General features: G+C 34.5%; 1 protein-coding gene across 4 annotated transcripts; it reads left to right on the plus strand.

Moving 5' to 3' along the window:
* Positions 1–933: 933 nt before the first annotated feature.
* On the plus strand, positions 934–26527 carry syt5a (synaptotagmin Va). Of its 4 annotated transcripts, XM_061884095.1 has the most exons (11): positions 960–1054; positions 12804–12880; positions 13017–13175; positions 14270–14284; positions 18200–18381; positions 21875–21961; positions 22027–22194; positions 22266–22433; positions 22517–22634; positions 25810–25943; positions 26077–26526. In XM_061884095.1, exons 3-11 carry the CDS (start codon positions 13022–13024, stop codon positions 26284–26286), a joined length of 1236 nt encoding a protein of 411 aa, XP_061740079.1. In that variant the 5' UTR covers positions 960–1054; positions 12804–12880; positions 13017–13021; the 3' UTR covers positions 26287–26526. The 4 variants fall into 4 exon arrangements, with proteins under 4 accessions (XP_061740078.1, XP_061740081.1, XP_061740079.1 ...); XM_061884094.1 differs by lacking the exon at positions 12804–12880 and having other exon boundaries at positions 934–1054; XM_061884096.1 differs by lacking the exon at positions 12804–12880 and having other exon boundaries at positions 971–1054; positions 13020–13175.

A 26527-nucleotide genomic window follows, 5' to 3' on the forward strand; every position in this document is an offset into this window, starting at 1 on the left:
ACAAAATAAATACCAAAACCGATTAGAAATACATCTAAAAAAAATTACACATTGCTAAAATACATTCAAATTGAATTATTAGAAAATAATATATGTTTATTAACTAAACTGTTTGTATAATTAAAACGCAAATGAAAATACAGCTTTACCACTTTAGTCATAATTTTTGCACCTAAGAAACTTTTCTATGACTTTAGTGCCAGATTTCTTCTATTTGTTCGATATAGTCATTACTCCCACAAGTGGTGAAAAGGGTATTACAACCTATACAAACCACAGCTGAGAAACATAACTTTTTTGGCCGCCCCTTCGCCCAAAAGTGGGCCTCGGAACTATGGCAGAGGAGCCCCAATGCGAATGATACAAACTGAACCCTATAGAAGGTACATGGCCACTGAATTTCAATAAATATGAATAAAGCGTAACATGGAAGATAAGTATTATGACATAATGCTCCAGAAGCAGTTGGCGCAAATTGTCAGGGCAGCTGTGGCTCCGAATGTGTGCTTACCACCATCAATGTGTGAATGTGTTCTGAATGGGTTCTCAGTGTCATTAAAAAGCGCTATATTAATATAATCCATTATTATGATTAACAATGTTGAACCTTTTTTTGTCAGTTTTTCCAACATGACTGCAATCTATTCGTGTTGTTGGGTTGTTTGAGGATGAGATGAGGTTATCCAATTTACATAATTTCCCATAACGCATGTGCATGCAATTTTTATGGCCATTGTGGGTTGGACAAAATCCAAACAAATACAAACAAATATGTTTTTTTTTTATGACATAGGCAAGACGAAGCTACCTGCCAAGGTGTGTGTTTGCAAAATGCAAAATGCAAAATACGTTACCTGCTGGACCTGATGGTGAGTGTTAGAGCGTGGCCAGTAAGTAGTTGGCAGTGCTGGATAATGAAAAGATTAACGGATGTGGTGGGGGGGAAGGGAGAGACAGTTGTCAGTCAGCACTGATGGTGGATTGTACTGCAACACGCTTGGATGCATAATAATACTAATAAAAGATAAAGTACTGAGGACCGACACCAACAAAGGTGAGTCATATTGGAATGACTTTGAATTTCATTATTTACTCTGCAGCCTATTGATGATGTGATAGGATTAATAAACAAATTGCCTCAATTTAAGTTATTAGCAGTTAAGTATAGTCAGGACAATAATTAATGATAATGAAAAGTGTATACAACATTTTTTATAAAACATTTTGTCCTGAATAAAAACAATAAACATGTTTTAATGTTTTAGTATTTTTATCAAAAAATACGGACAATGGAGAACATGACTTATCTACTACATCTGAGGGAAGGTAATAGGAGGGTTAAGTTGATTATTTAGAAAAAAATTATCATGATACTTATTTTTGATAAAGAAACACCTTTTAGATGACAAATAGCCTACTGGAAAGGTGAAAATATGTTAACTCCTACAAGCATGTTTTATTATGTTTATCCATGATTATTATCATTATTATTATTATGATTTTTTTAAATTATTATTATTTAAATTAGTTATTTATAAACAAAACATAATTATAATTCATTTATATATATATATATATATATATATATATACTTACATATATATGTACAAAAAGTATAAAATATATACACGCACATGTATATATAAAACATGTAGATATACACGTACATATATATATATATATATATATATATATATATATATATATAAAACATGTAGGTGTATATACATATATGTGCGCGTATATATATATATATATATATATATATATATATAAATGTATAGCTTGATATTAAATAAAACCTCTGACTTGTTTTTAATGAGTACTTACGCCTACTACGCTACTGCAATTATTTATACATCATATAAATATCTATTTTACATTAATATCAAGAGCAACAGAAATAGGCTAAAATTATTAAATATTTGAAATGATCTAAACAAAAATAAACGTGAAAAAAGAAAATAATCATTCTATTCGGAGTAACCCAACCAAAGTTTTGGACAAAAATATTGCTAAAATGTCCCTGAAAGGAGAAAAAAATCTCCAATATACTCTCAACAAGTGATAACCCTGCAGGCACAAGGTGTTGATACAACATTGATTATACGTACGTGTCCTTTAAAACTGATTTTGAAACATCGTTGCAAAATAGTTGTATTTGTAAATTGAGACAACGTTGGATCCACGTTGTTGGTTGGGAAATAATCTAAAATTGAATAGTCAAATCATCGTCACAACCTGACATTGATTACATGTCGTCAAAAAGCATGTTGTTTCAACGTTGTATTTGTGTTGTAGAATATTGGTTGGAAAATGACCACGTTTCAATAGTCAAATCAACGTCAGAACCCAACATTGATTAAACGTCGTCGAAAAGCATGTTGTTTCAACGTAATTTTTGAGTTGTAGAATATTGGTTGGGAAATGACCAAAATTCAATGGTGAATTCCATGTCACAGCCCAAAATTGATTAAACGTCATCAAAAAGCATTTTGTTTCAACGTTAGGTTTCAATTGTTCAACAACAGGACCTAATTCAACAAGTTCTCAACATTGTTTTAATGTGTTGTGCCTGCTGGGAATTGACCTTTTAAAAAAGGTTGGGGAGGAGACCCTGCCCCAAGTGGAGGAGTTCAAGTACCTAGGAGTCTTGTTCACGAGTGAGGGAAGAGTGGATCGTGAGATCGACAGGCGGATCGGTGCGGCGTCTTCAGTAATGCGGACGTTGTACCGATCCGTTGTGGTGAAGAAGGAGCTGAGCCGGAAGGCAAAGCTCTCAATTTACCGGTCGATCTACGTTCCCATCCTCACCTATGGTCATGAGCTTTGGATCATGACCGAAAGGATAAGATCACGGGTACAAGCGGCCGAAATGAGTTTCCTCCGCCGTGTGGCGGGGATCTCCCTTAGAGATAGGGTGAGAAGCTCTGCCATCCGGGAGGAACTCAAAGTAAAGCCGCTGCTCCTTCACATCGAGAGGAGCCAGATGAGGTGGTTCGGGCATCTGGTCAGGATGCCACTCGAACGCCTCCCTAGGGAGGTGTTTAGGGCACGTCCAACCGGTAGGAGGCCACGGGGAAGACCCAGGACACGTTGGGAAGATTATGTCTCCCGGCTGGCCTGGGAACGCCTCGGGATCCCCCGGGAAGAGCTAGACAAAGTGGCTGGGGAGAGGGAAGTCTGGGTTTCCCTGCTTAGGCTGTTTCCCCCGCGACCCAACCTCGGATAAGCGGAAGAAGATGGATGGATGGATATATATATATATATATATATATATATATATACATATATATATATATATATATATATATATATATATATATATACACACACACACACACACACACACATATACATATGTATATATTTTATATACATGGGTATATTTATATATATATATATATATATATATATATATATATATATATATATATATATATATATATATATATATATATACTGTATATATATACGGGCAGCACGGTGGAAGAGTGGTTAGTGCGTCTGCCTCACAATACGAAGGTCCTGAGTAGTCCTGGGTGGTTCAATCCCGGGCTTAGGATCTTTCTGTGTGGAGTTTGCATGTTCTCCCCATGACTGCTTGGGTTTTCTCCGGGTACTCCGGCTTCCTCCTACCTCCAAAGACATGCACCTCGGGATAGGGTAGTTGGCAACACTAAATTGGCCCTAGTGTGTGAATGTGTGTGTGAATGTTGTCTCTCTATCTGTGTTGGCCCTGTGATGAGATGGCGACTTGTCCAGGGTGTACCCCGCCTTCCGCCCGATTGTAGCTGAGATGGGCACCAGCGCCCCCCGCGACCCCAAAAGGAATAAGCGGTAGAAAATGTATATATATATATATTTATACAGTATATATGCATATATATATATTTATATATATACATATATATATATATATATGTATATTTATATACATTTATGTATATTTATATATATATATATGTATATATAAATATATATATACATATAAATATATATGTATATACATTTATGTTTATTTATGTATATATAAATATATATGTATACATATATATATTTATTTAGTATATATATATATATATACATATATTTATTTATATATATATGTATATTTATATAAATTTATGTATATTTATATATATATATATATATATATATATATATATATATATACATTTAAATATAAACATGTATATATATGTACATTTATATATATGAATATATATATACATATATATATATATATATGTATATATATATATATATATATATATATATATATATATATATATATATATATATATATATATATATCATATAAACTGAATAAAATGTTTCTTCAAAAGGTAAAAATAGACAAATGTATGTTTGTTTGCTTTGTCTTGCATGAGAAAAAGCACGAGATGTGACGCACAATAACAAAAGAAATGTCTTCCCAAACTGGCAAAGATTAGTTTAAGTGGCTTACATGTAACTCTATTTACGTCAACTCACCTGCAGTAGACTTTTACACAGTATAAGTACACACTTTAAATCAGTGTTTAATAAATGGAAGAGTTGATGAAAATAAATATGTCCTATTGTTCCTGAAGGCAGCATCACTATTACTAGTGATGTCCATGATGTGATGTTTGGTATCACGTTAAAGTCAGCATGTTAATCACAAAACGAAGATTAATCAGACCTTGTTGTGGCCGCAGGTGTCAATATTAATCTGCTTAAAGAAAGAGTAAATGGTCTTGTTTGGGGAAGGGAAAAAGAACATTTGACGTGTGTGTAATTGTATTTCTGGACTACACATGTTAAAAATCCAATAAACAAATACTGACAACAAATTTTCACCATTCAACAAACACCTGTTTTACAATAATTATAGGGGGAAAATAATTGTCTGTTAGAGAGGCTGTCATTATACCAAATGTACTAATTCAGAAAATTTAAACCCAAACAAACACAGCACATGCGTACATTCACCACCATGTTGACAGAACCAATATGGTGCAGAGTTAGTATGTTCCTTTGTTGGTCACATGTTCATTTTCTGGTTCACCCTTATTTAGTCAAGTCAAGTCAAGTCAAGTCAATTTTATTTATATAGCACGTTTACAACAACTTTTAAATTGAACCAAAGTGCTTTACGGGTTAAAAAAGCATAGAGCAACAGAAACAGAAAACAAACAAAGAACATAAACAAAGAATGAGCTGAACAAAAAATAGTGCAAAAGCAATACGGTAAAAGGGGTCGAATAAAAAGTAAAAAAATTGCTTAATAAAAATCATAGTAATAAAAAGTGCGACAAATAGAAAAAATAAAACCAAAGCGAAGGGGTGGTGGGTGGGTTGGGGGGGGGGGGGGGGGGGGTTGCTGGGGGGGGGGGGGGGGTAAGACTAGAAATGGTGGCCTAGTGGGCAGACTCAGCTCAGGTCAAAGGCCAGCAAAGAGAGGTGGGTCTTTATGTTCTTTCATGTATAGAGACTCCAGTCGTGACAGTTTGTGGTCACAGAACACCCTTGGCGAGTTGGTTACTGGAGCCAACATAAATCTCAGTAAAACAAAAAAAGCCATGGTCATGGAATCATGGAATGAATAAAAGGGTCTGAGGTTACCTGAACTCATCACTTTTGGGGGAATTTTAGGCCATTTTAAAGGATTGAGAATTTTTACTCAAACTTTATTTTTTTTACCATTTGCGTGTTTTTGGTGTTTATGTTGTAAGTAATTTGTACATTTTATTACAGTGTGTGACTCCTCCTGTATTTATTTCTGCTCTGTTTATTTATGAAACCTGTTTTTGTAGCCATCTTGGCCAGGTCTCTTGCAAAAGACATTTTAATCTCAATGACTTTTTACCTAGTCAAATATAAGAAAAATGGAATGTATCCTATGTTGTTTTATCATATTTAAAAACATTTTTTTTTTACCTGTATATTGTAAATTGTCCTTCGTTATTTTTTAAAAGGCACTGATAAATTAAATGTGTTTTTATGCATTATGTTACAAATGACGTCCAATGATGGTGATATTTGGCATCATGTTAAAGTCAGCGAGTTAACCCATGCTATCAACTATATTATGTGTTATGTTTTTTTACTATGTTCTAGAATTATTATAATTATTATTATTATTATAATTATTATTATTAGTTCAATATTATGCAGGATAATAATTTTCAATTCTCTACGTTTTATAGTCATCATTGGTCCTCTTATTAATCCCGAGTACTTGTTTGATTTAAGATTATCGCCATAAACACATCTTTATTGTGTGTGGAACTTACAGTACCTTCTTTGTATTTTTTTTTACGTTTCAATTTTGATAGTGAAATTATGATAACACTATTGAAAATGAATGTAAATATATGTCCATCTATTTTCTATATATTTTGTCCTCACTAAGGTTAGGCCTATCCCAGCTCTCAGCCACGAGTCAGTCACACTTATATTAGACACACCAAAGTGCATAGTGGTTGGTATACAGTACGCATTCTCAAAAAAACATTATGATTTTTACCAGTAATAAAAATTCAATGTCATTCAAAAGGCGACGCAATAAATTGTTTCGGTGCTTTGCTGTACATTTATTTATTCATTGGCTGATGCCCAGCGCTATACACTGTAGTTGTCTACAACCTGTATCCATCCATCCATCCATTTTCTATCGCTTATTCGATTTGGGGTCGCGGGGAGCGTTGGAGCCTATCTCAGCTACAATCGGGCGGAAAGCGAGGTACACCCTGGACAAGTCGCCATCTCATCACAGGGCCAACACAGATAGAGAGACAACATTCACACTCACATTCACACACTAGGGCCAATTTAGTTTTGCCAATCAACCTATCCCCAGGTGCATGTCTTTGGAAGTGGAAGGAAGCCAGAGTACATGGAGGGGACCCACGCATTCACGGGGAAGACATGCAAACTCCACACAGAAAGATCCCGAGCCCGGGATTGAACTCTGACTACTCAGGACATTCGTATTGTGAGGCAGCCACACTAACCCCTCTTCCACTGTGAAGCCCAACCTGTATCCATTGTTTCCTAAATTTGTGCACATTTTTATGTAAATTATTCTCTTTTCTTTATATTTTGTATTCTTATCTAACTACCTATCAGAGTGGTTCTCAAACTTTTGTCAGCAATTACTGCTTTAGAAAACACTTGGCTCTCCAAGTACCATCATAATCACCAACATTACAATACAGTAGCATAGTAGGCCTAAGTAGTCATTAAAAACAAGGTAAAGGTTTTATTTAACAATAGTATTGAATACTTTTTTTTATTTTCTTGTAATCAGACCATATTTTCAGTATATTAGATGGACTTTTTACCTTACATGTTTTGACTGTTATCTGGAGTCTTCTTCAAAAGGATCACCTCACAACTGTGACGTGTTGCTTATCAGCTGTTATACAAAACATGTCAGGTAAAAATTCTGTCTAATATACCGAAAATATGGTCTGACTAAAAAAATGTTTTAAAGTATATGAATAAGAACACCTTTTTGAGCAAAATGTATTTAATATTTTGAATGTTGACAGTTTGAACAGTAAGACGGTCTTTGAATATAGGAAAATAAACATTGTACTTTAATCAAGGGATTATATGTCGTACCACTTTATTTTTTTTGTTAAAACAGTATTGGGTCTTATTAATTTATGCAAATGAGTTTAACATGTGGTCAATGTCATATCCTTTCACACACACTCTAATGACCTGTTTATGCCATCACAGGGATTAAAAAGGGGTCATCATTCAAACATGACGTGTAAGTGATGGGGAAGGAGGATTAATGGCAGATGGAGAATGAAACTGTGCAAAAGGGAGTCGACGCCACACTATAGTGGGATGGAACGCAAAAGGGGAGGAGTCGATCCTTCATTTGTTTAAACCCGGGGGATTTTTGGATTACCTTTGCCGCTTAATCTCGTTACAAGGCTGCAGCGACACAAGGATGCCTACTTTACTTTGGATGGTAATTGAATGAAAAAACATTACAGTGTTTTATTACAGCAATAGCGACCATACAAATCCAGCTTTTTATTTGAGACGTATGCATCTTTGTTGAAGCAAGGCACACATGGGAAAAATAATAAATAAATAGTCGCGCTGCCGAAACGTCACTAAGTGGTGAATAAAGCGTATTTTCATACCAATTTAGAGTAAAATTGGATCATTTCCCATGACACGCTAATGTTGGGAAACACTGCTTCAAACAATGTTAGTGAAAGTTGCTACGGATAAAATACTGTACTGTGGTAATATGACCAACCTTCTACTGTAGTATGAGGGGTTGGTATTGTGTTTTGTAGTATATTAAAAATAGAAATATAGATATATTTGGGTTGGCAAAAAGGTCATCTGACATCACAAGGTGTTGCATCTTTCTGCTCCTTTCCTTTTTATATTTGTTCAAAAATGTATATAGAGCAGGGGTCACCAACCTTTTTGAAACCTAGAACTACTTCTTGGGTACTGATTAATGCGAAGGGCTACCAGTTTGATACACAATTAAATACATTGCCAGAAATAGCCAATTTGCTCACTTTACCTTTAATAAATAAATGTATATACATTAAAAAAATGGGTATTTCTGTCTGTCATTCCGTCGTACATTTTTTTTCCTTCACGAAAGGTTTTTTTGTAGAGAATAAATTATAAAAAAAACACTTAATTTAACAGTTTAAAGAGGAAAAAACATGAAAAAAATGAAAATTTTAATTTGAAACATAGTTTATCTTCAATTTCGACTCTTTTAAATTCAAAATTCAACCTAAAAAAATGATAAGAAAAACTAGCTAATTCGAATCTTTTTGAAAAAATTAAAAAAAGAATTTATGGAACATCATTAGTAATTTTTCCTGATTAAGATTAATTTTAGGATTTTGACGACATGTTTTAAATAGGTTAAAATCCAATTTACACTTTGTTAGAATATATAACAAATTGGACCAAGCTATATTTCTAACAAAGACAAATCATTATTTCTTCTAGATTTTCCAGAACAAAAATTTCAAAAGAAATTTAAAAGACTTTGAAATAAGATTTAAATTTGATTCTACAGATTTTCTAGATTTGCCAAAATAATCTTTTTGAATTTGAATCATAATAAGTTTGAAGAAATATTTTACAAATATTCTTTGTCGAAAAAACAGAAGCTAAAATGAAGAATTCAATTAAAATTTAGTCATTATTCTTTACAAAAAACAAAACAAAACACTTGAACATTGATTTAATTTGTCAGGAAAGAAGAGGAAGGAATTTAAAAGGTAAAAAGGTATATGTGTTTAAAAATCTTAAAATCACTTTTAAGGTTGTATTTTTTTCTCTAAAATTGTCTTTCTGAAAGTTATAAGAAACAAAATTTAAAAAAATAATTAATTTATTTAAACAAGTGAAGACCAAGTTTTTAAAATATGTTCTTGTATTTTCAAATTCTATTTGAGTTTTGTGTCTTTGAGAATTAAAAATGTCGAGCGAAGCGAGACCAGCTTGCTAGTAAATAAATACAATTTTGAAAATAGAGGCAGCTCACTGGTAAGTGCTGTTATTTGAGCTATTTTTAGAACAGGCCAGCGGGCGACTCATCTGGTCCTTATGGGCTACCTGGTGCCCGCGGGCACCGCGTTGGTGACCCCTGATATAGAGCAATGATTCTCCAAATATTCCCTTAATTTAAGTACAATGTTTCCTTTTCCTATATTCAAACACAGCTTTACTTTTCAAACTGGCCCAAAAAATTTAAAAAACGTGTTATTTAAAAACTCTGCCTTGTTTTTAATTCATAATTGGGCCTAGTATGCTACTGTTTTTTAATATGGGTCGTTTTTTTGAGGTGGTAATTGATGAAGAAAGTTTCCAGAAGAGATTATTTTTTATTTTATTGTTGTAAGAGGACAACATTTTTGAATAAAGTTCAAAGGGTCCCATTCATGATGCTAAATTAGAGCTAAAAGTTAGAAATACTTAAATATAAAGTTTGAAACTAAAACTAAAAGGTTGAAAAACACATCATTCAGAAATAATGTATTCAAAAGAAAAATTAGTAAATACATTTTTTTTTCAGATTTAATAATATTAAGATTCCCTCTGATAATTATTTTGAATGCATTTTTCACTATTGATATTTACTTATTTGAGCTTTAGTATTTTTTAGATTTCAATCCCGGGCTCGGGATCTTTCTGTGTGGAGTTTGCATTTTCTCCCCGTGACCGCGTGGGTTCCCTCCAGGTACTCCGGCTTCCTCCCACCTCCAAAGACATGCACCTGGGGATAGGTTGATTGGCAACACTAAATTGGCCCTAATGTGTGAATATGAGTGTGAATGTTGTCTGTCTATTTGTGTTGGCCCTGCGATGAGGTGGCGACTTGTCCAGCATGTACAACGCCTTCCGCCCGAATGCAGCTGAGATAGGCTCCAACATTACACATGCTAACAGTTAGCATGATAGCATGCTAGCATTAGCATAATGACCGTTTAAGTTAATTTTTCAGCCATACACCTCCGAGTCATATAACATGATACATAGCATGTTAACCTTTTGAGCTATTTTTACAAGTGTATACCCTAGAGCAGAGGTCACCTACGCGGTGCCCACGGGCACCAGGTAGCCCGTAAGGACCAGATGAGTCGCCCGCTGGCTTGTTCTAAAAAGAGCTCAAATAGCAGCACTTACCAGTGAGCTGCCTATATTTTAAAACATTTCTTTATTTACTAGCAAACTGGTCTCGCTTTGCTCGACATTTTTAATTCTAAGAGGGACAAAACTCAAATAGAATTTGAAAATCCCAAAAAATATTTTAAAGACTTGGTCTTCACTTGTTTGAATAAATTGATTTTTTTTTTTTACTTTGCTTCTTATAACTTTCAGAAAGACAATTTTAGAGAAAAAAATACAACCTTAAAAATGATTTTAAGATTTTTAAACACATATACCTTTTTACCTTTTAAATTCCTTCCTCTTCTTTCCTGACAATTTAAATCAATGTTCAAGTAAATTTGTTTTTTTTATTGTAAAGAATAATAAATACATTTTAATTTAATTCTTCATTTTAGCTTCTGTTTTTCTGACGAAAAATATTTGTGAAATATTTCTTTAAACTTATTATGATTAAAATTCAAAAAAGTTATTTTGGCAAATCTAGAACATTTTTATATCAAAGTCTTTAGAATTTCTTTTAAAATTTTTGTTCTGGAAAATCTAGAATAAATAATGATTTGTCTTTATTAAAAATATAGCTTGGTCCAATTTGTTATATATTCTAACAAAATGCAGATTGGATTTTAACCTCTTTAAAACATGTCATCAAAATTCTAAAATTAATCTTAATCAGGAAAAATTACTAAAGATGTTTCATAAATTCTTTTTTAAATTTTTTCAAAAATATTCAAATTAGCTAGTTTTTCTCTACTTTTTTTTGGTTGAATTTTGAATTTTAAAGAGACGAAATTGAAGATAAACTATGTTTCAAAAGTTAATTTTAATTTTTTTCCTGTTTTCTCCTCTTTTAAACCGTTCAATTAAGTGTTTTTTTCATCATTTATTCTCTGCAAAAACCTTCCGTAAAAGGACAAAAAATGTACGACGGAATTACAGACAGAAATACCCATTATATATATATATGTATGTATATATATATATATATATATATATATATATATATAAATATATATATATATATATATATATATATATATATATATATATATATATATATATATATATATATATATATAAATATATATATATATATATATATATATATATATATATATATATATATATATATATATATATATATATATATATGTATATAAAAGGTAAATTGAGCAAATTGGCTATTTCTGGCAATTTTTTAAGTGTGTTTCAAACTGGAAGCCCTTCGCATTAATCAGTACCCAAGAAGTAGCTCTTGGTTTCAAAAAGGTTGGTGACCCCTGCCCTAGAGTCATGTAATTTGGTATATGACACAAAATGTCATATTTTGTTAATTATTAATTAATATTACTAGTTACAAGTTATTAAAACAGTACAGTAATGTGACCATGAGCACAAGTACGTGCTTTTTCCACCATCTAGTGTCTTCTTTTAAGTCAGTGTGCTAATAAATGAGTAAAACATCAATACTGTATTCATTTTAAAATGTGGTTGAAATCCTGTGCTTTTTGAGGTTTAAAGGAACTCCCAAAACATTGATAACAAATTCATAAAATCACAATCTGAATCACCTCAAAACACAACAACTTTTGCTGCAACTTTGTGAAAAAGCTCTCGCAAATTTAGGTATTTTAGGCCGTAACATTGACAGAAAAAACCAGCGAAATCCTGGAGGGACTTATTATACATTGTTAATAATACATAAATATATTTATTTGAGGGAAGTCTGGAGTTCTCTGCTTAGGCTGCTTCCCCCGCGACCACGCCTCGGATTAGCGGAAGAAGATGGATATTTATTTGTGTTACAATTTATGCACTTATGAAGATAGTTGCTTTAAATGTGAAGGACCACATTGTCTTTTTGGCTGAGGACTGTGTTCATAGTGCACTGAGCGAAGTGTACTGAAGTGTTATCGGTTTTGCAATCAGGAGGTCGCGGGTTTGAATCTCTGTTGTGGCATCTTTATGTAGAGCATTATTTTGTTTGGGTATTTCCTCCTTCATTAAATAACATGCATGTTGGTGTTTATACGTGATTGGCTAACTGTAAACATGCTATTGTTAGCATGCATGCTAATATTAGCTTGCTCACCCTCACCCGAATGAAGACAAGAGCTATAGAAAATGGTTGAACCTTGCCCGAGGACACTTCCTCGGGATTCAGCGTCAGACACGTGACCGTCAGTCCCAACACCCGAGCCAAGCCTCCATCAGATCAAAAGTGAGATGAATAAACAGGTTGCGGTCGGGTCAAAGGTCAAGTATTACATGCTTGTGAGAATGAAAGATGATACAACTTATGGGACATTAGTGTTAATGAAAGCATGATAAATATTTGACATTCTCTTTTCACACAGCAGCGATGCGATTGGTCAGTGTGTCGGGGGCGCGGCCCCGAAGGGCAGCGGTGGAGGAGAACAAGGAACCCGCGCCGCCCCCGCCCCCCTCGCACCACTCCAGCCACCAGTTTGAAAGCATGAAGAATAAGTTCTTCAATGAATTCACACACTTGCCCAGTAAGTCATTCTAAAGGGGACTGTAAATTTACATACAAGATGTACACTGTGTATATATATATATACACAGTTTACATCTTGTATGTATATATATATATATATATATATATATATACATATACATACATATATATATACATCTGTATATATATATATATATATATATATATATATATATATATATATATATATATATATATATATATTCCATATGAGTTGGGAAATTGTGTTAGATGTAAAAATAAACGGAATACAATGATTTGCAAATCATTTTCAACCCATATTCAGTTGAATATGCTACAGAGACAACATATTTGATGTTCAAACTGATAAACATTTTTTTTGTGTGCAAATAATCATTAACTTTAGAAATTGGTAAAGGTGGCAATAAATACTGATAAAGTTGAGGGATGCTCATCAAACACTTATTTGGAACATCCCACAGGTGTGCAGTCTAATTGGGAACAGGTGGGTGCCATGATTGGGTATAAAAACAGCTTCCCAAAAAATGCTCAGTCTTTCACAAGAAAGGATGGGGCGAGGTACACCCCTTTGTCCACAACTGCGTGAGCGAATAGTCAAACAGTTTAACACAGTGGTGAACATGCCCTTTCCCAACTACTTTGGCACGCGTTGCAGCCATGAAGTTTAAGTTAATCATTATTTGCACAAAAAAAATTAAGTTTATGAGTTTGAACATCAAATATGTTGTCTTTGTAGTGTATTCAATTAAATATGGGTTGAAAAGGATTTGCAAATCATTGTATTGCATTTGTATTTACATCTAACACAATTTCCCAACTCATATGGAAATGGGGTTTGTATATACAAATATTTGTTCAATATTAGCGTTACCAGCATATATCAATATATTTTTGATAAATATATCAAACATATTTGATAAATATTTGCAGAAATGTGAGGGGTGTCCTCACATTTCATCAAAATGCTTAGATTTTAACATCTATTGATTGATATATTTACGTCATAATCATTCTGTTGCATCAGCATGGGGCCATCATTCACTCTCCATCTCTTTTGTCTCATTTCTTTCTTCTCTCATTCGATACTGTCACCATCGTGCTCTGCTCCAGACCATAAACTCCAGTGTAAGTATACCATTCCAAAAAACACTTTTGAAAGGCTTAATTTGTGTCAAAGATTGGTTTGCATAATTGAAGGCGCTGCAGTGTGTCGGACATAATGTGAGCAAAAAACATGAAAAGCAAAACAAATATATTTAAAAAAAAGTTTTGGTTTATTTTTGTTTGAAAATAAACTCTTTGCTCTTTGCTCCTCTTGCATAGTAGTAAAATAAATGTCGTTATTATTGTTTTATTGTTGTATTGATTTAATTAAATCTAAATAAATCTCAGATCAAAAAAATTAAGTAAACAAATACAAATATTTGGATCTGTGAACAAATAAAACATACAAAAATGTAAAAATATTTTAAAAATCAAACAAGTATCATATTTCCTTGAATTGCCGCCGGGGCGCTAATTCATTTAAAACCTCTTCTCACTCCTGCGCTTACCAAAGGCATGCGGTAAAAGTAAGCATGCGCTAATTATTTTAAAACGTCCTCTCACTCCAGCACTTACCAAAGGCATGCAGTAAAAATTTGAGTGTGATGTAAGCTTGGACCTTAAATCCTACTGAATAGCTCTTAATCTTCTTCCCTTTATGCGATTTCAAATTACCGGTATTGAAATCAGCCTCCTCCATTTTGAAAATGATGAAAGGGGAGGTGTCACTCGTGACGTCACGAGTTTGACCAAACCTGCGCTAATTATTTTGCGAAGCGAGTTTGATCCGGCAGTAATTCAAGGCAGGCGCATACTATATGCCCTGCGGCGATTCAAGGAAATACGGTATTCCTTTTTATTACTCACACTTGTTAGAGCATAATAAAGTCACTACAACATAGGTAAACACAGAAAAAGGTATTGGCTCTCTTTACATTTCTTTAGCTTTTTGGCCCAAATGTTTTTGTGTTTTTTTCGTTTGAAAAAGAGTCTCGATAATCTCCCTCTTTTCTCTTTGCTCCCCTTTTGCTACTTTCATCATAGTAAAATAAATGTCTTTATTATTGTTTATATTTATTTTTGTATTCACTTAATTTAATCTAATCAGAATAAAACATAGGACAAACATTTTAAGTAAACAAATAAAAATATTTGAATATATAAACATCCGAAAATGCAAAAATATCAAAAAATAAAACAAATATTCACTTTTTTTACTCACAATTGTTAGAGCAAAATAAAGTCTGTACAAAATAATTTAACACAGAACAACTATTGGCTTTCATTGAAATTCTTTAGCTTTTTGCCCCAAAAGTTTTTGGTGTTTTTTTTTTTACTTTACAAAAGAAGAGTATCCGAAACTCTCCCTCTTTGATACCTTTATAATAATAAAATACATTTCTTCACTATTGTTTATTTCTATTGTTGTATTTAATTTAATCCAAATAAAACACACGATAAACATTTTAGGTAGACAAAAATATTTGATTTTGTGAACAAAAAAATTATACGAAAATGAAAAAAAAAAAAAGTAAAAATTAAAACAAGCATTCCTTATTATTACTTACAATTGTTTGGAGTAAAATAAAGTCAGTAAAAAAAATAGGTATACGAAATAAAAACTATTGACCATCATCATTAAAATTCTTTAGCTTTTTGGCCCAAAGGTTTTTGGATTTTTTTTCCAACTGAAAAAAAGTATCTAATAATTTCCCGCTTTGCTCCCTTTTTGCTACTTTCATATTAGTAATATAAATGTCTTTATTATTGTTATTTGTATTATTATATTTGATTTGTTTTGATTTTATTTGATTTTATTTGATTGTATTTGATTTTATTTGATTTAATTTGATTTTATTTGACTTTCTTTGATTTTATTTGATTTATTTGATTTGATTTTAATTTAATTTATTGTTTATGGTTTAAGTTAATTTCAAACTTGCATACAGTCACAATACGATACATCTCAATTTCCAGGTTCTCCTTTCAACATGTCCGAAAAGGAGTAGGAAGAAGCAGAGTTTATTTAATCCAACCTCTTTTCCATTACATGGCAATTACTAACATATTTAATTCTCTTCCTGTTCTCAATATGTGAACTATTTAACTCCATAAATAATAAGTAATAAACTTCTCCAAAGAAAAGGTTATAATTAACATCGTGAGATGAATAAAATGATCCAATTTTCAATAGGGTTCAAAATGTTCATCAGAATTATTCTTCCTTGTACTTTGTAAACACTTTAAGTTTGAATAGTTTCTCAAACCTGATCATATTAGTACATTGTTTGACTTCTTTACTTAATCCATTCCATAATTTAATTCGACATACTGATATACTAAAGATTTTGAAAGTGCATACAAATGTTTTAAATTAAATTTTTCTCTTCAGTTTATATTTCTCCTCTTTTGTTGTACATTCTTAAGTAGCAGGTTATAGATTACTTTGTGCATATGTATTTATATATTTGTTTACTTATGAATGGGAAGGGTGATTGGGTGCTGTGAGGGCAGTTCATCTTCAAAAAAAATCGGAAAAAACCCTCAAAAATTACAACTTTTGTTTTATTTTTTGTTCCACTGCTACGCCTTCTTATGGTCTGGCATAGAAGGGGTGTTAAGAAACTAAGTTAAGAAATATAGCACCATCTTTTGTGCAGAGCTGTAGGGATGAACTACATTCACAGGCAGTCCCATTATAATGTGTTATTAGCAAAGGGAGGAGCAGGTAGTGCCACTTTGTTTTGTTGCTGCATGCATATGGGGGGTACAACAATATTAATAAAATATATCAATCTAATGTGGCTCAAAATATGCTGAGATATCAAATAAATGTAAAAAAAAAGAGTCAAATTAAATATGTATTATTTCTTACTATTAAGTTATTTCGGCAACAACATCACCTAATCTTGCGACCATGTGGAGGATGATGTTTTATAATCAATTCAAGCCTTGTGGGGCACAGAAGGATGTTCTCATAGTCCTGTGACCTCTGACCCCAACTCCTTGATCACACACTTATGTGCTTGTTTTTTTAACCCTGAGGGAACTCTCCTGAAGGAATCAATAAAGTACGATCCATCTTGTTGAGAACAGATGAGTCCTAAGAGAAGTATAACATTAATACACGTTTGTATGTTAACTTTTATTATCAACTGTTTCTTGATAAAAACAAGGTCAATATTAGAGGTGGGCGATTCTACTGCCATTTTAAATATCGATCCGATACCAAGATGGTATCGCCAATACTTTTATCGATACAGACACCGATTGAATAAGTGAGTTTTTTGATTTTTGTCTTTTTGTAGTTAATGATTAAAATCAGAATAAAACACAGGACAAACATTTTAAGAAAACAAAAATAGTTGAATTTGTGAACAAAAAACTTTAGTATAAAACAAACATATAAAAGAATGTAGAAATATTTAAAAAAATAAAACAAATATTCAATTTTATTGCGTACAATTGTTTGAGCAAAGTCAAGTCAACAAAATCAAAAAACTAATGGCTCTCATTAAAATTATTTAGGTTTTTGCCCCCAAAAGCTTGAGTATGCAATGATTTTTTCCCTGAATTGATAAACAATATCCGTCCATTCATCTGTCTTTTTCCTCTTATCCGAGGGCGCGTCTTGGGGCAGCAGCCTAAGTAGGGAAGCCCAGACTTCTCTGCACAGCCACTTGGTCTAGCTCCTCCTGGGGAGGAACCGGAGAAGTTCCCAGGCCAGTTGGGGGACATATAGTCTCCCCAACATGTCTTGGGTTTCCCCCGTGGCCTCCTGCCTGCCGGACACACTGTACATAAACAATATAATAATACATAAACAATATAATAATGCATTAATAAAACAATACATTTGAACAACCTAACAAAAACACAGGTATTTGTGAAAATAAACAGTCTGATACTGCCATGGTATAAATAACATCCATATTTGGTTGGATTTTCCCCAAAAATCTTCCAAAGTAAGGGACGTTCTGTGTTGTCTTTGTCCAGTGCCCATGTGGGCAGTGGGTGCCATTGTGGTGGTGGTCCTGGCGCTGGTGGCCTGCATGTGCTTCTGCCTCTACAAGAAGTGCTTCAACAAGGGCAAGAAGCCCAAGAAGGTCCGAGAGAGGAAGGGCGGGCGAGGACGCAAGAAGAAAGATGCCGAAGGAGAGGATGGAGAGGAGAAGAAGGTGAGAAGAAGATGGCTTTCATGCGATATATATATATATATATATATATATATATATATATATATATATATATATATATATATATATATATATATATATATATATATATATACACACATACATACAAACCCCGTTTCCATATGAATTGGGTTAGATATAAACGGAATACAATGAATTGCAAATCCTTTTCAACCCATATTCAGTTGAATGCACTACAAAGAAAAGATATTTGATGTTCAAACTCATAAACTTAATTTTTTTTTGCAAATAATAATTAACTTGGAATTTCTTGGCTGCAACACGTGCCAAAGTAGTTGGGAAAGGGCATGTTCACCACTGTGTTACATCACCTTTTCTTTTAAAAACACTCAATAAACATTTTTGGAACTGAGGAAACTAATTGTTGAAGCTTTGAAAGTAAAATTATTTCTCATTCTTGTTTTATGTAGATCTTTAGTCGTTCAACAGTTTGAGGACTCCGCTGTCGTATTTTACGCTTCATAATGCGCCACACATTTTCGATGGGAGACAGGTCTGGACTGCAGGCGGGCCAGGAAAGTACCCGCACTCTTTTACTACGAAACCACGCTGTTGTAACACATGGCTTGGCATTGTCTAGCTGAAATAAGCAGGGGCGTCCATGATAACGTTGCTTGGATGACAACATATGTTGCTCCAAAACCTGTATGGACCATTCAACAATAATGGTGCCTTCACAGATGTGTAAGTTACCCATGCCTTGGGCACTAATACACCCCCATACCATCACAGATGCTGGCTTTTGAACTTAACGCCCATAACAATCTTGATGGTTATTTTCCTCTTTGTTCCGGAGGACACCACGTCCACAGATTCCAAATATAATTTGAAATGTGGACTCATCAGACCACAGAACACTTTTACACTTTACATCAGTCCATCTTAGATGAGCTCGGGCCCAGCGAAACCAGCGCCGTTCCTTGGTGTTGTTGATAAATGGGTTTTGCTTTGCATAGTAGAGTTTTAACTTGCACTTACAGATGTAGCGACCAACTGTAGTTACTGACAGTGGTTTTATGAAGACTTCCTGAGCCCATGTAGTGATATCCTTTGCACACTGATGTCGGTTTTTGATGCAGTACCGCCTGAGGGGTCAAAGGTCCGTAATATCATCGCTTACGTGCAGTGATTTCTCCAGATTCTCTGAACGTTTTGAGGATTTTACGGACCATAGATGATAAAATCCCTAAATTCCTTGCAATAGCTCGTTGAGAAATGTTGTTCTAAAACTGTTCGACAATTTGTTTACAAATTGGTGACCCTCGCCCCATTCTTGTTTGTGAATTACTTAGCATTTCATGGAAGCTATTTTTATACCCAATCATGGCACCCACCTGTTCCCAATTGGCCTGCACATCTGTGGGATGTTACAAATAAGTGTTTGATGAGCATTCCTCAACTTTATCAGTATTTATTGCCACCTTTCTCAACTTTATCAGTATTTATTGCCACCTTTCCCAACTTCTTTGTCACGTGTTGCTGGCATCAAATTCTAAAGTTAATGATTATTTGCAAAGTTTGAACATCAAATATGTTGTCTTTGTAGCATATTAGACTGAATGTGGGTTGAAAATCATTGTATTCCGTTTATATTTACATCTAACACAATTTCCCAACTCATATGATATATATATATATATATATATATATATATATATATATATATATATTTATACTTTTTCGCACACTCTTGGCATTCTCTCTGCGAAGTTCAAGAGGTAGTCACCTGAAATGGTTTTCACTTCACAGGTGAGCAGGGAGCTCATGGAGAGAATGCCAAGAGTGTGCAAAGCAGTAATCAGAGCAAAGGGTGGCTTTTGAAGAAACTACAATACAAACATGTTTTCAGTTATTTCATCTTTTTTTGTTAAGTACATATGTGTTCATGTGTAGGCTCATTAGGTTCATGTGTACATGTGTTCATTCGTAGTTTTGATGCCTTTAATGACAATCTACAATGTAAATAGTCATTAAATTAAAAAAAAATGCATTGAATGAGTAGGTGTCCAAACTTTTGGCCTGTACTATATATATATATATATATATATATATATATGTATATATATGTATATATATATATATATATATATATATATATATGTACTATATGCATTACATCTGGTTGTTACCATGGTGACTGAATACTGTTTTATATTATTGTAATACACTGAAAATAAAAAAAAAGTCCCAGAAAGATTATTTATTTTCCAATTTCCATAATTGGCCATGATGCATATATATGTTTTTTATGGAAGGTTTGGGAGACATAAGATAACTTATCTAATCTTCCGTCGCTTCTTTTTGTCGTTTTTTTACTGAACAAGACGAAGCCCCTTGTGAGCGCTTTTTAGTATCACTGCTTTTAAATAAAAAATTCTCAAAAACCTGTGGTCGATAATCCTACTTCGATAAACTCACAAACTGCTCATCTACTGGAGAAGCAAGCTCGTGCTAGCTTGCAAGCTCTCCTGAGTCTCACAGCTAGCTTACACAATAATCGGTTTTTCCTTTGATATAAAAAAACTACATTAAAACAGAGGAAGATACACTTATTTGAATAACAAAACAAAAATAATACGTCTGTCATGATCTCTCTGTGGTTGCTAATCAAAATATTCTTTTGTGCCAGCCCGGTCCTCGGGGTTAAACCCTTTCCCATGGCTGTTTAGCCTATATTTTGTTATTAAATGTATTTTATCTGCACTTCACCTGTTGTATCTGCATCCTGGGGTCAAGACCAACAACTCCACACCGAATCATAATAGTGTCCATTTATTTTTATCAAATTTTTAATTAAATCTTTTTAACAAAACTTGTACATACCCATTCTGGCCTGTGTTTGACCTTGTCCGCATTGACTCACTAAAATTATCTCTTCTCCTTTCTCATTGATCATTTAACCGTTGTTCCCAATGTGGGCTCTTTCACGCTTAGTTGTGTCATGCTCTCACCCCCCTCCAAACTGAGCCTCCTCCCTCAGTCCCACCTAGTATTTCGTGTGTGAACAATAAAGCATCTCTCTTCCTATTGTGCAGTCCTTACATACTTTGCTATGAATGTGACATGTGCCTTTTGAGATGCTCGTGCTTCTCAAATAAATCTAAGAAAGACAATTTTGTTTGACTACTTGATTAGAAAAAAATGCAATACACTTGGTTAAAAGATTTCAGTGTGTGTCTAAGTACTCTTTAAACACATTCATCAATACCATGATCATTTTATTCATCATTACCATGATCATTTTGGTCACAATAGCTGTGATACGGAATTCCTCGCTAAGTTGGCAACACAAATTTCTTCTGGATATCTTCTCCGGGGTATAAGGTATAAGCGAAGTTGCGATACATACCGCCACCGACTGTACGGAGTTGTAACGACAAATTACATTTATGAACAGTCCCATCATATTGTGTTAATGAGTATTCCATTCAGAGTCTTGTATTGGGTATTGCAGGAAGGAGAAGAAGGTAAACAAGAGGAGGAGAAAGAGAACTTTGGCAAACTGGAGTACACGCTGGACTACAGCTTCACAGACAATCAGGTAAACACACAAAATATTCTAACTGTAAGAACTAAAATGACCTCATTGTTCCTTTCCTCCCTCAGCTGATAGTAGGCATCCTGCAGGCTCAGGACCTGGCCGCCATGGACATGGGCGGGACCTCAGACCCTTACGTGAAAGTCTACATGCTGCCTGACAAGAAGAAAAAGTTTGAAACCAAAGTCCAGCGCAAGAACCTGTGCCCTGTTTTCAATGAGACCTTCACCTTCAAGGTGCGTCACGCTTGGTAGAGTTCAGGCCTCCTTGTCGATTAAAGGTTCAAAGGTCATTTTTGCCCCTGAAGATCCCCTACACGGAGCTGGGCGGTCAGACTTTGGTGCTGCAGGTTTTCGACTTTGACCGCTTCGGCAAACACGACGTCATCGGCGAGATCAAGATTCCCATGAACTCGGTGGACCTCGGCCAGCCCATCCACGAATGGAAGGACCTGATCGGAGGCGAGAAGGAAGAGGTGCGCTGGTTGTTTCCTTCAGCAACAAAGTCCCACCTTTGTTCAAATGCCGATGCGTTCATTTTTAAAATGGGACTTCACAGGCAGAAAAACTTGGAGACATTTGCATTTCTCTTCGCTACGTTCCTACGGCCGGCAAGCTAACTGTGAACATCATGGAGGCCAAGAATTTGAAGAAGATGGACGTTGGAGGACTGTCAGGTAATGTATACACAAAAATAGCAACTTTGTATCTGCGATTTATTTGTTGTTGTTTTTTGTGGACCACATTTCAAGAGCCATTGAATTACATAACTATTACATTATTTATAGCAATCAAAAAGTCATTTTGTATACTGAATGTATCACAATGATAACATATAAATGTGTTCCAAAAATCTTATTAAATATTAATAAATACAACAGCTCGAGAAGTTACATTACATATATACATACATATATACATACATATATATACATACATACAAATATATATATATACATACATACATACATACATACATATATATATATATATATTTATATATATATATATATATATATATATATATTACTTTATTTATTCATTCAGGAATATTAAAATTTTCAGCACAATCCCATTCAAGATCAGACAAACATTACAAGATCGCTGACGGGTCTGCCGGCTTCCAGCGCCCCTTACAAAAATGATGAGATACAGGTAAACAAGTGGGGGGGAATGGGAGAAAAAAAATTGAAGATTAAAATAAAATAAAATTAAATTAAAAAATCGGTCTAAGCCTGGGCCCCTGGAGAGGGGGTCCAGACTGAGGACAAGGGGAAAAAAACAACAACAACTCTTAGCCATAGTACACATCCCTCTTACATGTGTCTAAGAGGGAGACATCATACATATATACATATATATATATATACATATATATATATATATATATATATATATATATATATATATATATATATATATATATATATATATATATATATATGTATACATGTACAGTATGTAGTGATTGATATGTATGTTTTGATTGTTCTTATAATTGAATATTTAGAATTACACACACACACATATATATATATACGTATATATTTAGCAAGTATATTGTTGTGTACCAGGCAGAGGGAAGGAGGCGACCCCAAGGCAGAGCTGCAGTTTACCAAGTTTATTGAAAACCTTGACAAGTGAATGAGTGCAGACGATGTGTAGAATTAACAATGTAAGTTTTACCAGGGGTTGTTGTCGGTGCGTGTTGTGTAAATCTTTCGTCGAATCCAAGGGGCAAGACGAAGAGGTAGTCAGCAGGGAGGCAAGCAGTCGGGGGTTGGAGAGAGGCAACAATGTCCGAGTCCAAGCTGGGGTCGAGGGTCGAGGAAAGCAAGCACAGTCGTGAGGCAAGGCACGATCACAGGCAACTGGGAAGACACTGCGGAAAACCCAAGGGACATCAAACACGGGAACCAGGAAGAGCACAAAGAATGCGAGCAAGGAACGAGGAAGGGGTGCCAGACGTGATGCTTACTGTGAAAGATTGGCTACGTTCTGGCAAAGGTCTCCAGTGTCCGCTGGCTTCTATGCCGCTCCCTCTCGTCCGGGTCAGGTTCAGGTGTGATGATTTGTAATTACCTGCAGCTTTGTTGCTGCGCGGGCGTGCTGCGCCCAACACCAGCAGGGGCGTGTCTGGGCACCCAGCCAGAGGACGAACTGGGAAACTCAGCTGCTGGAGAAAATCGGGTTCGAGTCTGCGCCGTAGGGACACCCAAGGATTTGCAGCCTTAATACATATATATATATATATATATATTGGCTGCGAATCTTTGGATGTCCCACGATTCGATTCAATATTGATTCTTGGGGTCGCGATTCTATTATATATCTATGTTTTCGATTCAACGTGATTCTGTATTCATTCAATACATAGGATTTCAGCAGGATCTACCCCAGTCTGCTGACATGCTAGCAGAGTAGTAGATTTTTTTTAAAAAGCTTTTATAATTGTAAAGGACATCCATCCATCCATTTTCTACCGCTTATTCCCTTTTGGGGTTGCGGGGGGCGCTGGCGCCTATCTCAGCTACAATGTTTTATTAACTAATTGCAATAATGTAAATTAGTTTTAACTATTAAACGAACCAAAAATATGACTTATTTTATCTTTGTGAAAACATTGGACACAGTGTGTTGTCAATCTTATGAGATGCGATGCAAGTGTAAGCCACTGTGACAATATTGTTCTTTTTTTTATTTTTATAAATGTCTAATGATAATGTTAATGAGGGATTTTTAATCACGGCTATGCTTAAATTATAACTAATATTGATACTGTTGTTGATAATATTCATTTTTGTTTCACTGCTTTTGGTTTGTTCTGTGTCGTGTTTGTGTCTCCTCTCAATTGCTCTGTTTATGGCAGTTCTGAGTGTTGCTGGGTCAGGTTAGGTTTTGGAATTGGATTGAATTGTTATGGTATTGCTGTGTATTGTTTTGTTGGATTGATTAAAAAAATAAAAGATAAATCGATTTAAAAAAAAATAAAATCGATTCTGAATCGCACAACGTGAGAATCGCGATTCGTATTCGAATCGATTTTTTCCCACACCCCTAATATGTATATATGTATATATATATATATATATACATATATTAGGAGTGTAACGGTACACAAAAATTTCGGTATTTTTGTGTTTAGAGGTCACGGTTTGGTTCATTTTCAGTACAGTAAGAAAACAACAAAATATAAATTTTTTGGTTATTTATTTACCAAATTTGTAAACAATGGCATAACATACATATACACACAGGGTTCATTGCCAGGGTTAACGTGGTCAACATATATAAAATAAAAACTAAATAAAATAAGGCTCAGAATGGTTTCTTAACTAAACCTTTGTGCATATAAAGTGCTTTTTTTGATTGATTGATTGAGACTTTTATTAGTAGATTGCACGGTACAGTACATATTCCGTACAATTGACCACTAAATGGTTACACTCCAATAAGTTTTTCAACTTGTTTAAGTCGGGGTCAACGTTAATCAACAATAAACTGCCTCCAGTTGTTGCTCAGAAGAAATAAAATGACTAAACTTTTCTTCTACATATAAAAAGTGCAACATTAAACAGTTTCACATCAACTCAGCCTCAGATTAACTTTTCTTCCTAGCAACAACTGCGCTAGCAAGCTGTTGATCTCCTAGCTAGCTCTTATTTCAATTTTGCTTTCACCCGATTTGACATTTACATAAATTACTATTTTCTGTCTCTGCAACTGAGATTATTGCTTAAAAAAAAAAAAATTGGTTTGGTTGGTGTCCAACAATTATTTATTCCCCTAAAATGACTGCACAGTGTAAGTAAGCTGAAAGCGCTCCTGATTACTTCGATGTTTTCTTTGTAGATCCTTTCGTCAAAGTGGTGCTGCAGCACAACGGCAAGCGTCTGAAGAAGAAGAAGACGTCAGTGAAACAAAACACTTTGAATCCATATTTCAACGAGAGCTTCAGCTTCGAGATCCCCTTCTCCCAGATCCAGGTGTGTCAACCCCGAGAAAAACCAAAGCATCATGTGACAAAACATCCTTATTACTGTTCCTGATATTTGCTCATGTTATTGAGAATTCGATGAAGTTTTTTAATTGCCTTCACGTCTGTTGGAACCCTCCCAGAAAGTGCAGGTGGTGATCACCGTGTACGACTACGACAAATTGGGAAGCAACGACCCCATCGGGAAGTGCTGGATCGGCTACGGCGCCTCGGGCGTGGGACTGCGCCACTGGTCCGACATGTTGGCCAACCCCAGGCGTCCGGTGGCCCAGTGGCACACCTTGCAGCCTGAGGAGGAGGTCGATGCTGCTCTGAAGGCACCCATTCGTTAACACACTCAGTGGGTGTTACAAATGTCCAGATTGTCTCAGGGCGTAATCGTCTCCCATCGTTTAGTATTTTGGAAAATATGAGAATGTTCCGTCTTTAGATGTTTTCACTCTTCTGTATTGCAGTGGTTCTCAACTGGCACCACCATAATGACCAACATTAAAATACAGTAGCGTCGTAGGCCTAAGTAGTCATTAAAAACAAGTCACAGCCATAATGACCAACATTCAAATACAGTGGCGT

The sequence above is a fragment of the Nerophis ophidion genome, linkage group LG23 (genome assembly GCF_033978795.1).
Source record: "Nerophis ophidion isolate RoL-2023_Sa linkage group LG23, RoL_Noph_v1.0, whole genome shotgun sequence".
NCBI classification, from domain to species: Eukaryota; Metazoa; Chordata; class Actinopteri; order Syngnathiformes; family Syngnathidae; genus Nerophis; species Nerophis ophidion.